This window comes from Nansenia antarctica (genome assembly GCF_963989245.1).
Source record: "Nansenia antarctica genome assembly, chromosome: 5".
Lineage (NCBI taxonomy): Eukaryota > Metazoa > Chordata > Actinopteri > Argentiniformes > Microstomatidae > Nansenia > Nansenia antarctica.
In genome coordinates, this window is record NC_137690.1 from 35,234,884 (window position 1) to 35,250,399 (window position 15,516).

The 15,516-nt window shown below is 42.9% G+C and overlaps 1 protein-coding gene across 1 annotated transcript in view; it reads left to right on the top strand.

The window, feature by feature from the left end:
* The window catches only part of LOC308157997 (prostaglandin G/H synthase 1-like), a gene marked incomplete at both ends in the record, with an annotated part of 29,033 nt that extends 17,697 nt beyond the window's left edge, over positions 1 to 11,336 (top strand). Inside the window, 3 exons of the mRNA XM_080531590.1 lie at positions 3,433 to 3,719; positions 8,218 to 8,365; positions 10,987 to 11,336. Of these exons, the coding sequence (XP_080387716.1) occupies positions 3,433 to 3,719; positions 8,218 to 8,365; positions 10,987 to 11,336 (785 nt within the window). The remainder of the gene's footprint in view (positions 1 to 3,432; positions 3,720 to 8,217; positions 8,366 to 10,986) is intronic.
* Between the last annotated feature and the right edge of the window lie 4,180 nt (positions 11,337 to 15,516).

Genomic DNA, 15,516 nt, shown 5'->3' on the forward strand with positions numbered 1-15,516 from the left:
ACCCGGACCCGCTTGTCCACGGTGACTGAGTTGGTGCAGTTCACTATGTGGTTCAGAACCGACGACGTGTACTGTTCCAGGTCCTCATGCTCATATTCCTGCCATAGGGTGTCATTTAGGCAGATCTGCAGTGGAGCGGACCCTTCTGGCCAGGTTCTGACAGTCTTAGTGGTGATGGGAGCACTTTTCCCCATGGTAGTGTATGCAGGAATCAGGAGGATTGACACATGGTCAGACATGCCTAGATGAGCTAGCGGACTAGCCTTGTAAGCACGTTTGATGTTGGTGTATACCTTGTCCAGTGTTTTTTCTCCTCTCGTTGCACATTTCACATGCTGATAGAACTTGGGTAGTACTGCCTTCAGGTCGACATGATTGAAATCCCCCGCTATGATGTGAATAGCCTGTGGATCAGTGCTTTGTTGGCCACTGATGACTTCATATAGTCGCGCCAATGCTAGGCTGCTGTCTGCGCTAGGCGCTATGTACACACATGTTATTAGCACCGCGTTAAACTCCCTCGGGAGGTATGTGGGTCGGCATTTAACAGTCAAGTATTCCAGGTCTGGGGAGCAGTGGCTACTTACAGTTTTCGTGTTTAAGCACCAGCTATCCTTCGTCGATATTATGATCCCACCTCCTCTTGACTTGCCGCTAAGCTCCTTTCGGTCAGCGCGATGTAGCGTGCGCCCCTCCAAGCTAACAGCTGCGTCCACAATGTTGTCATTTAGCCAGGTTTCAGTCAGAATAATCACACAGCTATCCCCTACAATGTTGTTTTTGGCAACCTGTAGTCTCAGTTCATCCATCTTGTTCGTCAGGGATCTGACGTTGGAGAGGAAAATACTTGGCAAAGCAGGTTTGTTTGGGCTACGTCTTAATCTTGCTAGCAGGCCTCCCCGGCGGCCTCGTCGTTTCCTACGGTCTCGCCGCCGGCGTTTCCGCCTCAGGGAGGGAACTGTGTACCAAGGTTCTCCCGGTAGACGGGCGATCTCTTTGTTTATCCTGTATTGCTCCAGAAACTCCGCCGTAACTATCTTGTCGTTTTGCGTGCCGACTTCTAATAAGTCGAGCCTGCTGTAGGTACTATATACACAACTGTTCCCTATAAGTACTAAAAAAAAAGTGTACATACAAATGTACTTAAAAACACAAAGAAACACCAGTGTGGAAGCCACTCCAGCTGCAGCGTCTAAGCGCGCGGCCATCTTGGACTCGTTTTTTCGTTTCGTTTCGTTTAGGCCGCTTTCAGACCTACATTTCGTTCCGATTTAGGATGTAGTAAGTTACAATATGTTACAATGTTGCAATTAACCTCGTCGGCGACGCGCTTGCAAAACAGTTTTGTGATTGGTCCGAATTTAGCGGGACATTTGGATTTCTGGAAATCCCTTCCCTCTCTCTTCGCCCGTCGCCGGTCCCTTTAATCCCATACGTATCCTAATCGAAAATGCAACATCATCAGCGACGACCTTGGGTTCTTGCATTTACTGCTGTTCTCTGGTTCATGTTCTTATACCAGTGCTCACTATAGAGTATTTTAAATGAACATTCGTAATGTAGTCTAGTCTCTGATGTTCATGGTCAACTAAATGAGGCTATTTTGTGAAACAAATAATGTTCCCGAGCAGCCTCGCATCTAACGCTAGCTTCGAACTATTGATAGCATAAACGTTGGTAAATGTCACAAACGACACAGTATTGGCAGGGGGAAAGAAGGGGAGTCGAATTTTTATTGACAACGGATTTACATGCTGGAAAAACATGCAGCTAAAATTCAGGGAACATTTGGACAATAAGAGACACAACGGAGCTGTGGTCGCGTGGTCTAATTACAGGGCAATATGCGCGGGGCAAAAATAATCTATTGCCTCCCAAATCACCACGAACAGAACGGCGGAGGTACGGGTAAACAGGGCACATTTTTTAAAAATGTTGCCACCCTCTATTTTTCGGTGAAATTACGTCTTTGTATTGAGCGCCAGTGCGTGTTGCATACGCTACGCGCGCGAAAAAAGAACACTCCGCCACTAATGTGAAAAATCCTGGAGGAAACACTGTCCGATGCATTATTGACGTTGCGAAATTTCGCAATATGCACTCTACATTCTAAATGCTTGACTTAGCAAAAGGTACAAACAAGTGAGAGCAATGAGAGGGGGTGCTAGCAACCAATGTTAGGGGGCCCCCTAGTGGCTGGGGCCCCCCCGCGGTGCGTCGCTTGCGGGCCCGTCCGCTACGCCACTGGTCCTGATCGCGTCTATCATGGACGTGGCTCTCACCCGTCCTGATCGCGTCTATCATGGACGTGGCTCTCACCCGTCCTGATCGCGTCTATCATGGACGTAGCTCTCCCGCTTCCATGGGTTGCATTTCTCCCTTTATGTGGGGTGGCTGGTCCGGGCACAGCTGCCTCGCATCCGCTTGATGAGCCCGTGGTTGGTGCCTCGTTGATTGGCGAATGCGAGACAGCTGCGCGAGCGGATAGCTCTCTCTCCAGCGGTTCTGTCTCTGGGTTTGTGGTCGCTCTCCGCGGTCCTGAAGCCCTGGCTCATGAGTGACAGTGAGAGGGATGCCACTACACGTCCTAAAACGTAAGTTTGTTTACAAGCCATGTATCACTCAGGAGCCTATGGCAGACAAGACAGTGAATCCAATTTACAAATGATTAAGTATTTAGTGATCTTAAAACTGTTGTTTGTTATATATCGAGTGGGCTCTTCAACACTTAAACTTTTGTAATATGCATATACCCCTACCTAATTTACATTTTATTTTTATTTTTATTTTTACAAGCTTTTTGGTCATTTGCGCAACTTGAGATTTGCCGACATGCAGAACTTTTCATCAGATTGTGTCACATATTGGAAACCATCAAACTCATATTGTGTTGGTATTGTTCAGTAATTAAAACCAGAGGCTCCTATTCTCAACAGTATTTCCTCTGGAATCACTTTTAGTGGAACATCAAGGATGGTGAATGGATTTGGAAATGAAAGTGCAATGTGGGTTAATGTGGGCCCATGTTATTTGTGACACGTCCTAATGCTTTGGTCCTCATGGGATCTGATGTAATGATCATGACTTTTCTTTGAAAAATGTGAATTCATTTCCGCGTTGTTGATAATCAATGACACATCGCTAGTCAACTAACACAGCTTGTTTTGTGAGCCTGCTGACAATGTAAAGTAGTGTTATAGTTAACTAGGTAGCAGTGGGGATTACTAACTGAATCCATTGCATTGCAGTAGTTTTGGCTTGACTAGCGATTTTGTGTTGTGATTCTCAACAGAATCACAATGTAGTTCCGTGTTTCAAAAGAAAAGTCAGAACATTTTCATTGGTTGCCAATATGAAGACCAAAGCATTAGAACGTGTTACATTTTGTCATCTCTCTGTCTTCTAACGTAAACAATGAACATTGTTGTCCAGGAGAGACCATCCGGATCGTGATTGAGGACTACGTCCAGCACCTGAGTGGCTACCAGCTGCAACTGAAGTTCGACCCGGCGCTGCTGTTCAACTCCCAGTTCCAGTACAGGAACCGCATCGCTGTGGAATTCAACCAGCTCTACCACTGGCACCCGCTCATGCCTGACAGCCTGCTCATCGATGGGGAAGACATCCCCTACTCTCAGTTCATCTTCAACACCACCCTCCTCACCCACTTTGGGGTGGAGAAGCTGGTGGATGCCTTCTCACGTCAGCAAGCTGGACAGGTAGATATATATATATATATATATATATACTGTATATATAATTTTATATTATAATATTATATTATATATTTGTAGCAGTCTCTAGGCACAGAGGGAGGTCGACACAGAGGAATAGTACAGAATATGCTTTTATTTAGTCCAGCACAGCTCAGCACCGTCACTGACGTGCTGAGCGAGTCTTTTCCCCCCCCCCCGCTGCTTCTCCCTTCCGGGACCCGCACCCGCTGTTCTCCCTTTCGGGACCCGCTCCCGCTGTCTCTCCCTTTCGGGACCCGCTCCGCGACCCGCCCCCTCTCGGGACTCGTTCGCTCCCGGCAGAGCCCTCGCTCTCGCCCCGCTGCTCCTCCCTTTCGGGACCGCTCCATCCGCTCCTGGCAGAGCCCTCGCTCTCGCCCCGCTGCTCCGCTCCTGGCAGAACCCTCGCTCTCGCCCCGCTGCTCCTCCCTTTCGGGACCCGCTCCGTCCGCCCGGCTCCCTGCACCTCACCCCCTTTCGGGATCTCGTGCGTCCTCGCCGCGGCTCTCTCTCTCTCTCTCTCTGTCTCACAGTGTCTGCACTCGGTCAGGTACTTCCTGCCCTACTCATCTCCCGAGGGAACAAACACACACAGGTTAAATAGACCAGTGGGACAACGAGTCTGATCACTGACACCTGTCCGTAATCAGCCCATTATTCCCCCTCCAACGGCAGTCTAGCTCCTTCTGCAGGCCAGAACGCGCCATGTTCCCCACAATATTATTATTATATTACATTATATTATATTATATTATATTAGGCTATATTATATATTATTATTATATTACATTATATTGTATTATGTTATATTATATATATATATATATATATATATATATATATACAGTATATATATTTGCTGGTGAAAAGTGCAACCAGTAGCCAAAGGTTTTTTTCAGTTTTTTACATATTCTGAAGGAACAGATTGTAAGCTTTAAAAAGGATGTGTCATACATTGAAATTGGAAAAAAGAAGAACATATGTGTATTTGAATGTTGGTTCATGTGAAATCACAAAGCAGAGATAATTCCCATTTAAAGTTTTTCTTTGTCACTTCACATTTTTCACAGGCAGGTAATGTGTGGGAACAACAGCTGGTTAACTACACCCCCAACCACTGCCCCAGGAAAGATACAATTGAGCAATACAATAATAGAATAGTAAAAAATTATAATGTTGTGTCCGTGTGTATTTATGCATTTATCATTGTAGTCCATAATGTATCTAGTGGGATTTTGGTGGAGGGCATGTGATGTTTCGTGCCTCATCAGAACAGAATTCTATGATCTACTAAAAAATTCTGCCAGAGTGATGGTTTTTCCGTGTCAAGTGAAGCGTCTCTCCACTCCACGTGAACACAAACTTTGTGAACGCAAACTTTGTGAACGCAAACTTTGTGAATGCAAACTTCGTGGCCATTTCTATGGTAGTAACAGCTAGTAAAAGAGAATGTGTTTAGAAAGTGTTTTTTGTTTTTTTTATGCAAAATAGTGTATATTTATTGATACTGTAGTGTAAGATATCCCCATTTCCAGTGAAGTAGCCGCCATCTTGCTGTGACATTTTTGTTTATCCCACCCCTACTTTAATTTGATTGGTTTGATTGATATGCCCCTCACCCCCAAACTCTACAAAGCAGATCGATATTTAGTGATCGTAAAACTGTTGTTTGTTATCGAGTGGGTACAAAACTTCAATTTGCGTGTTATGAAAAAGGAAGATATTTTGAGGTGTTTCAGGGTTGGTCGTACCTTTCACCAGCACAAATTTTTTTTTAATTTGATTTGATTTATTGACAACAACAAAAAATACAATACATAGGCCAAGCAATGATCCTACTTGTGATTGTCAGGGATAGAGCGATAAAGTCTGTGACTTGTTTCCGTCGCTGTCCCTGGTGTTACAAAGGTCCACGAGGGGAAGGGGCCGTACCAACAGCCACTCCCATACAGTACAACAGCCACTCCCATACAGTACAACAGCCACTCCCATACAGTACAACAGCCACTCCCATACAGTACAACAGAACAGACAGACAAACAGGTCCTTGATGTGCAAAGACGAAGCGCATCAAAACAACCAAGAAGTAAAACAATAAAAACTTCCTACAAACAAAAAACAATAAAACAATTAAAACAATAAAAACGTCCTAGAACATACTACGTGCATATAATTTAGCATGGAACATACAAGTGCTTCTTCTGTCCTATAACTCTCTATTTGGTTTATAGTGGAATGTTGCTAAACAGCTGTATTCTGATCTTTGCCTTGAAAGCTGCTGTACCGTCAGTTTCTTTGATGCTTAAAGGCAAGTTGTTCCATTCCACTGCACCTGTATATCTGAATGAAACTTCTCCTATTTTTTACTGTGTCTACAGGGGACTAGATTATTGCTGCTTCTTCTTGTGTTGTGTGAGTGTGCTATTCTCTCAAAGAAATGATGTAGGTAGTCTGGAGCTCTGTTGTTCAGGACCCTGTGGACTGTCACAAGACGCATCTGACTAGACGCATCTTGCTTCAACTGGCAGCCATTGAAGCTCTATGAATTGGGCCTTTCCAACATGCGCTTTGTAATGGACGCCCAACACCACTCTAATTAATTTGTTGTGCTGTTTGAAGTTTGGTTTTGTTGAGGTTCCAGCTGATTGCATAATCAAAATGGCATTGAACTAGGCATGAGGCTAGGGTTTTAAGAAATGTTTGGTTTAATAATGAGGACTTCCTGGCGAGGAACCTGGTCCTGGTATTGACTTTGCTCAGGACATTCTGGGCCATAGGGGCGCCTCCTAGCGTCTCATCTAGGATGCAACCTAGGTATTTAACTGAGGGCTGGGACGTTATTGTCACTCCACTGGTATTTATGACCATTTTACCCTCCTTATTCAGCCTAAATTTTGACCCTAAGAGCATGGACTCAGTCTTTCCTAGGTGTAATGACAGCCAATTTTCAGAGAGCCAGATCTTAATCTTCCCAATGTCATTTGTTAGGATATCCTGGGATGTCTCCTCCAGCTTTTGTCCTTATGGGACACTAGAATGGCCGAGTCGTAAAGGAACAGGGGGCTACTGCAGGCAGCCTTCATATCATTAATATATAATAGAAAGAGCAGCGGCCCAAGAACACTGCCCTGGGGGACCCCACAGGAGATAGGCATGGCCTCTGATAGAACTCATTTTGGAATGAATATCTTCCAATGTTTTTATAGGGTCTCTGATTTGCATAGGAATCAATTACTTATTATTAATTGAGCAAATGGAGAGGAACAAAACTGCTCAGGAATGCTACCCTGAGGCCTGGGGAGACTTCTATATGAATCTACAAAGTTGAATGGTGGAGAGGAAAAAGCACAGACGATGGGATAACATCATCTCAGTCACTCTACAAAAGTGGTCTATAACCAAGTGGCCAAAAAGAATCCCTTAATGGAAAAAAAAAAAATCATATTCATAATTGTGTTTGCAACAATGAATTCAAGTGATACAGCAAAGAAAGTGCCTGGAAATGTGTTTATTTGGTTTTACTACAAAGCATTAAGTTTAGTGCAAATTGAGCACTAAATGCAATGCAATTTCTGCACCATCTCTCGTGTGAAGAATAGTGGTAGCTGCATCAAGTTATGGGTATATTTTTTAAATGTTTAATTGATTCCAAAATTACATGAACTATTATCCTTGCATTAAGATGGACTCAATTCAACTTATTGAGTGACTTGTAGATGACATTTTTAGCATTTTAGCACATTTTAAGAGTGTCATTGCAAAGGGTATGAATACTTATGAATATGACGTACAGTGCCTTGCAAAAGTATAGGCTTTTTACCTATTTTATTACATTACAACCTGTAATTTAAAAAAAATTTAAATCAGAATTTTATTTGATGAATCTGCACAAAATAGTGTTAATTTTTAAATGAAATGAGAAATATATATATAAAAAAAGAATTTAAAAAAAATAAAGAACTGAAAATTGGCATGTGCATATGTATTCACCCCCTTTGTTATGAAGCCCCTAAACACTTCTGGTGCAACCAATTACCTTCAGAAGTCACATAATTAGTGAAATGAAGTCCACTTGTATGCAATCTAAGTGTCACATGATCTGTCAGTATATACACACCTTTTCTGAAAGGCCCCAGAGGCTGCAACACCTAAGCAAGAGGCACCACCAACAAAACACTGCCATGAAGACCAAGGAACTCTCCAAACAAGTCAGAGACAAAGTTGTTGAGAAGTACAAGTCAGGGTTGGGTTATATATATTTTTTATAGAAACAAAAGAAAGTATAGGGGTCTAATAACACTTAATTTTTCCTCCAAAATCCTCACACAATTGTACTTGTAAAACCGGAGTGACAAATAAACATCTTGTATCTTGTAGATATATAGATATAGATATACTGTATAGGGAGAAGGGACTAGGGGTGGATTTGAAAGCTGTGGTATATTGTATATAGCTGTGGTATCCTGTTTCTCTGTCTCTATAGGTAGGTGGTGGTCAGAACATGCACCCGATGGTGAGCCAGGTGGCGGAGGGGGTCATTAAGGAGTCCAGAGCTCTCCGTCTGCAACCCTTCAACGAGTACAGAAAGAGGTTCAACCTCAAGCCATACACGTCCTTCTCAGAATTCACTGGTAAGAACATACTGTATCTCTACGTTTTTCAGTAAAACAAGACTAGTAAAGGCAGGTAATACTAAAAGAGGCCTGTTGTTTCATGTAGAGGATTTTGCTATCATTATTCATGTAGCCTAGTCTGCAGGCAATAGTTTGTCTCTTGATGGGAATCTTTAACCCTATAACCCTGCACGTATTATATATGCTACGTTTTCGGGGCTTTTTTGTCGGACCTCAAAATGTGTGAAAAGTTGAACGCAGTACCGCGAAAATCCACTGGATGGCAGATAAGATACCCATTCTGCCATCTAATTCATCGTTTCTCAACGGGGGCGTTCAGACAACATCGGGGGGCGCTGTGTTATTACGGGTACGTTCGTAAGTGTTATTACAGGTACGTTCGTAAATGCACGAACGGTCAGTTCGCTCGGGCAAACCGTCTTTTCAGTCAGAGCACCCATCTCTGAGCGGTCCCAGAGCGCAGTGCTCTGAACTTTGGAACTTTGTTAACAAAGTCTAATCAAAAATTAATAAATATGTGCCCCGCGGTGGTGTAGCGGTCTAAGCACTAACCACTAGTGCAGCTGCCCACCGGGGACTGAGATCGAATCCCAGCTCGCCAGATCCGGATATGGCCGAGGCACACACAGGGAGCGGCATATTGAGCGGCCGCTCCCGAGGGCGGTATAGGAATAGTTCCGGACAAGGATCCGTCGAGCAACACCGCCCCCGTCTGGTGCTGGAGTAACGGTGTCGGGCTCGAGGAGCCAGTCAGCTAGTCTGCCTGGCGATCTCCTCTGGGGCTGCCGGCCACGGGGTCGTGCGGCGGATCCTTCGCAATAGGCAGGGGATAATTCAGTGTTTCCTCCAGGAATTTTTAAATTGGTGGCGGAGAGCCCTATCCGATTTTTTTCCCGCGCGCTCAAAACAACGAACTAATTTCAACCAAAGCTAGAGGTAGGATGGCAAAAAAAATAAAATGAATATACAGAATATAAACTTGTGATACCGGTTTCCATCCATCAGCTCTGAAGGTTTACGTTACTCACGGATCCAATGTCCTTCCAAACGAGCAGTCTTGGCTCCGTCTCAAACACAACAGGAAAAGTATGTCCAACTTGGCGAAAGTTTCCCAGTGTTTCCAACTTGCGCGAGTTCTTCAATTTGCGACAGTTTTTCAGCAGGGATGGTTGAGTCTGCACGGTTCTCATGCCGGTTCACATTTAGACCAATCAGGAGTAGCCTGCCACCAATAAATGCATATAGAGGAAACACTGGATAATTGGATGCTAGGTTGGGTTCAATTGGCTACCAAATTGGGTGAAAAAGGGATAAAATCTGAAAAACAAATTTTAAAAAAATAAAAAAATAAAATAAATATTAGCATCATAAAACAGTCTGTTTGTATTCTCTGATGTTGTCTGAGTTTGTTTAACACTCATAAACAGCATTTTTATTCACATTCACATGGCCTTTCTGCTCTCTGGTAAACTAATGATAATGATATTCCAACTGCCCAGTTAAATCAAATCTATTATGTGGCATTCAGTGACATGCTTTTTAAAATGATATAACACAGAATATTAGTCAACATTAATATTCAGGAAAGTATTTTTTTGATGGGGGGCGGTAAGAGACCTGGATAATGGACAGGGGGGCGCTGGCCCAAAAAAGGTTGAGAACTACTGATCTAATTGCATACAACATGCTTATGAGGACATTTAACTGCATGTTCATCACATCAACAACACACTGATAGAACGTCAACATGCTAAAAACACTCAACTACACATAATAAGACACGTCCTAAAACATCCTAAAACACGTTACGCAGATAAACGGAAAACACATGAAAAAAAAAGAAGCTTTTTGCTTTTCTTGAGAATTGCCGACATGCTGCCCTTTTCACCAGACCACATTTCACTAGACCACCTTTTCACATTTGTAAGTGAATCACCCTCCATCAGTAATCATGAGAAATAGTTATCTATGCCAACACCAGGAGCCATTAGCAGTTACAATTCTAGAAGAACATCATTAGTAGTAATGATGTTCTTATAAATGCATTGTAATTATGTCAGTTCTTGTAAGTTAGCCTGCACCATAATTTTAAACATACATGTACATCTACTATTATCTAGCCTGCTCATAATATAGCCACAGTAGTGAATGTTAATTTATTTAAAAATGTAAATAAAACAATAAATAGGCTAGTATAATTTAGGCATTTAATCTGTCTGCAATTTCTCCCTCACCTTGTTAATTGCGGCATTATTGCCCCTTTTGGTGATTCATAAAGCTTAATCAGCAGGGTTTGTCTGGTGCTGCAAAGAACAGTGCTCTGCACTCTCGTTTCCGTCATAGTATCTTCTTTTCGACAATCGGCTGTTCTGGGCTGCTATGTACTCCGCGTGTGCACCCAAAGCCAGACTTAGAGCCGGACACATAGCCAAGTCTGGCTAGAGGTAACGTTGACGAAACACAAATTGTGTTAATGGAACGGCCTTAAGTCACAGTCGATGTTAAATGTAACTGGGCGTCTTCAATGAAGCGCTGATTGAGTTAGCGACATTGATGGAATACCCCCAGGTCATGTTCATGTAGCTGTTGTTGGAATGTGTTGGAATGTTTTTCTAAAGGTGAGGAGGAGGTTGCCAGGGAGCTGGAGGAGCTTTACGGTGACATTGACGCTCTGGAGTTCTACCCCGCCCTCATGCTGGAGCGGACACGCCCCAACGCCATATTTGGCGAAAGCATGGTGGAGATGGGGGCTCCTTTCTCCCTGAAAGGCCTCCTGGGAAACCCCATCTGCTCCCCTGAGTACTGGAAGCCCAGTACATTCGGAGGCCAGAGAGGTTTTGACATAGTCAACTCAGCCACACTGGAGAGACTGGTGTGCCTCAACAGCAAGAAGTGTCCATACGTAGCCTTCCGAGTTCCCTCAGTCAGTCTAGAGGAGAAGTCAATGAAACCATCCACTGAACTGTAGCTTTAGATAATATCATAATAATATTGTTATTATGATAATTATTATTATTATTATTATTAATAATAATAATAATATATTCCATCTAGCTGACGTTTCTATCCAAAGCGACTTACATTGCAGTCGTTTTTTTTGTATGTATGGCCCCAGCGGGAATCGAACCCACAACCTAAGCGTTAGACCTCAGCCTATGTCTACTATTGTTTTTGTCAAAAAATCTAAAGCGTTCATTCATCCCGTGTTTACAATGCAAGGACTGCAGACAGTAGTCAGCACCATGTTTTACTATATGGAAAATGCTGACAGATTGAATGAGTTGCCTTTGAATAGATTTGTGAAATAAATGGGGGTTGGCTTTTGTCAACTTACTGTAAACTCTGTTGGTGACATTAAAGATTTACATTTGCCAATGTAGATCTGTAACAGGAAACATCACCATTAGGACAAAAAACAAGGCCAAACACAAAGCACAATAGTTATTAAGGGGTCTTTATTTTATTATGTGTATATCTCTACAGTACAGTATATACAACTGTGACAAAGAGATCATTCCAGTGTATGAACAAATCCTATTGTCCCATTGTCGTCCCCATCCAGCCTGAGGTGTTGCCAACCAAAAGGACTTTTTTTTCCCATCACTTTAACAGTCTAATAACACACAGAAATACAGTATCAATTCTACCTTTTAAAGGCTGTTGCGCAATCCATCCAGTAGTAGACAGTATGTATTATTGTTTTCAAATTACAGTATGTGAATGTAAGATGTTTTTGCCAATTTAATGCATAAAAAGGTTAGGTCACTGAAAGTATTTGTATACACTGAAATAAACAATATACACTGTAAGAAAGATTACAAATTAAAAAAGACACCCTTAACCAATACCATTACTATTGTTGTCATTGTATTTTTCACAATTTATACTTGGCATGGTAATGAAAGGACTTTGAGACTTGTGTTATTGTATTACAGTACATTGCTAATATACAGTAAATACAGAGAAAAACAGATATAGAGAATAAGAGAAAAAGAGAATATTCAAAATCAAATGCTATATCTTAGTGATCTATGTACCTACAGCACAAAATGTAATTGAGCAAATTGAGACTTAGTTTCCCAGAATTAGTAGTGTGTTGTCACCCTCCAACAACCTTTGGTTTCAGCGACGAAATAACAGTCAGCGTACTGTGCAACAGAGTGAGTTGTTTACCTGAATAGTAAGTGTACAGTTACAAACATTGTTATCTTTTGACTGTACACATTTATCCGTCCTTGGCTTCTTTCAAGTCTAGAATCTACAACTGACAAAAAGTCCCATAAACCAGCTTGTTTTTACAGTATGATACACCGAATGAAGGAGATACATTGAGAATATACTGGAACACTCAACAACTAAGTAGTGAGAGAAAACACATCTGGACATAACAGCAGTCAGCTGTAGCTGTTTTGCTATTTTTTGGCCTCTGAGATATTCTAGTTTTTGCTTCCTAGAGACATGACTTAAGCACTTCAACATAATAATTTCAAAAGATATTCAAGATGTCACACCACTCCATAATAAAAGCACACATTGTTCATACTTACATGTGTAGATAGAGTACACTGTATTGTTGACTACATGAATACAGTATATGGGACAAAACGATGGTACAGAGCGCAGTACCTGGTGCAGTATGTGTTTCTGTCACCGGCATTAGAGTAAAGTCCTTCCATTTTAAAGACTGTTGTAGACATGTGTAGAAACACAGAGCCACCCAGAAGATGATCAAGCCAAACATGTCCACCAGAAGAGAAACAAACAAGTGCTGGAATATTCCAGCTGGCTCAGCTCTGGCTACTTACTCTGGCACACACTTGGAGTGGATTGGACAATTTCCTGACTGTGAGCCAATCGGGAGCTAAGCTGAGGCCCTGGTGCAGGAGCGGCAGCGGTGGTGGTGGTGGCTGGCATGGCGGCGGAGGTTGTAGCAGGGGCGGAGGCTGTAGCAGGGGGGGCAGAGACTGTAGCGGGGGCAGAGGTTGTAGCGGGGGCGGAGGTTGTAGAGGGGACGGAGGCTGTAGCGGGGGCTGCCGGGTAGAAGTGGACGTCAACGGTGACAGAGGTGAGGCCCAGGGAGACACAGTGGGAGAGGAGGAGGGGGGCGTTGCCGTGGGAGATGCTGAGGCTGTGGCGGACTGGCGGGGCGCCAGGATCGGCCGTCTGCAGGGTCAGGGAGGAGCGCAGGCCCTCCTCCCGCATGGCCGGGGGAGATGGGGAGGGAGAGCGGAGGAGGGGGGGCAAGGGGGGCGAAGGGGGTGGCGGGAGGGCATCCTGGCACGGTGTGTACTCCGCTCCACCACCACCACTCCCCCCCCAGTCCTCCACACACTGCAGCTGGATGCTGGGTTGGGACAGGGTGCAGCCCTTCTCTTCCTCCAGGGAAGGATCAATCTGTGGGGGGGGGCAGTTGTGACAGTTACTGATACTACGCTGGTAATGCAAGAATGGCAATGTGAGAGGACGACGACTCTGTTTCTCTCTTTCTCTTTCTCACATACACCACTGGGTCTGATGAAAAGGTCCCCAAGTAGGGCAACGTAATTTTTCAGTTTTTTCCCCGATTATGAAATCTGTATTGTAAGCTTTCAAAGGATGTGTCATACATTGAAATCTGAAATAAGTTGAAGAATGTATGCATATTTGAATGTTGATATCCCCCAAATCAACGAGCTGAGAAATTCAGCCTCAAAGTATTCACAGCCACTTTTCACAGGTAGGTAATGGGTGGGAACAATAGCTGGTTAACTCCACCCCGACCACTCCCTCAAGACAACCACTCCCCCATTACACTACCTCTCATTATCTACCCGTGTTCTGTCAGTGGGGTTGTCAGCAACCCTCAGGAAACAAACCTGCAGGGCTGACATGTTTAAATTGCTAAATAATAATAATAATTAAAGATTCATGATTATTGCCACATGTGCCAAAGTTTATTATATCCCATTATAATAAGTAGAAGAGAGTAACATTCTTATAATTTCAGTTTCAGTCGACATTGCAGCAGCAAGAGAAAACAAAATGGCAATGGAACAAATGGCAAAAGGAAACAATAATAATATTTTGTCTGTGTGTATGCATTTATCATTATTATATCCATAATGCATCTAGTGGGACTTGTGTAGTTCCTTCCCGTCCCATCTGGGCATGAAAGCTGTAATAAAAATAGAAGGCAGTACATTTAAAATGATTGCCCACTGTTATCAACACACCATTTTTACAAAATACTATGTTCATAAAATAGAATTGCTAATACAATGACAATGACACATAGGCCTACCTGAAGTGCTGGTGACTCACATCAAGCTCTCATCTCTCAGAACCTCTTACCTCGTCATTATGTAAGACACATTTCAGGTCAGAGGTGTGGACACTTCTATAGTGTAGGCTTGCATGCTTTCCATACACTCATGAACAGTGAACAGTATAGTGTACTGTACTTGTTGAAGTCATCCTACATACTGCACTGAAAGAAATAGGCTAGTGAAATAATTTAAATCCACAGTATTATTCTACAGCAAATCTACAAATCAGCAACATGTGTGCAGTTTGTGAATGAATCATTATTTTTGATTCCACACAACATTACAAAAGCATTTACCTTTTCTATAATATCCCTAACAAAGCTATCTAGCTAGCTAACACTTGTTTGGTTAGCATAGTAAACACACACACACACACACACACACACACACAAAATAGATAGTGTATGTTCGTACACAACAAACAAAACCACGCTAACAAAAAACAACAAACAACAAGAGACTAGATAGCTAACAAGCTAACATCTGTGTGGCTAGCCTAGTAAACACTGACACAGCTTAGCATGTAACTCAGTACACTAGTTAACAAACGAACACGTTTGGCTATGGAATGTAACTCACTACATAGTCCTTGATGGCAGCAGTCTTGTCAACACACGGACACACGCACATGGCTATTTATGAGGATGCGGGTCAGGATTACCGAAAGGGACATAAATAAAAATACTACCCCTCACCTAGTTTGCTAACAAACTGTAGGTATTTAATGAATGTAAAACTGTTGGTTATGATATCGAGTGGGTTGTTCATCGCTTCAATTTTCGTCTTATGCCAATAACCGGGAAAAAGACATTCACAACAAGAGTTGTTTGGCGACTTCCAGTA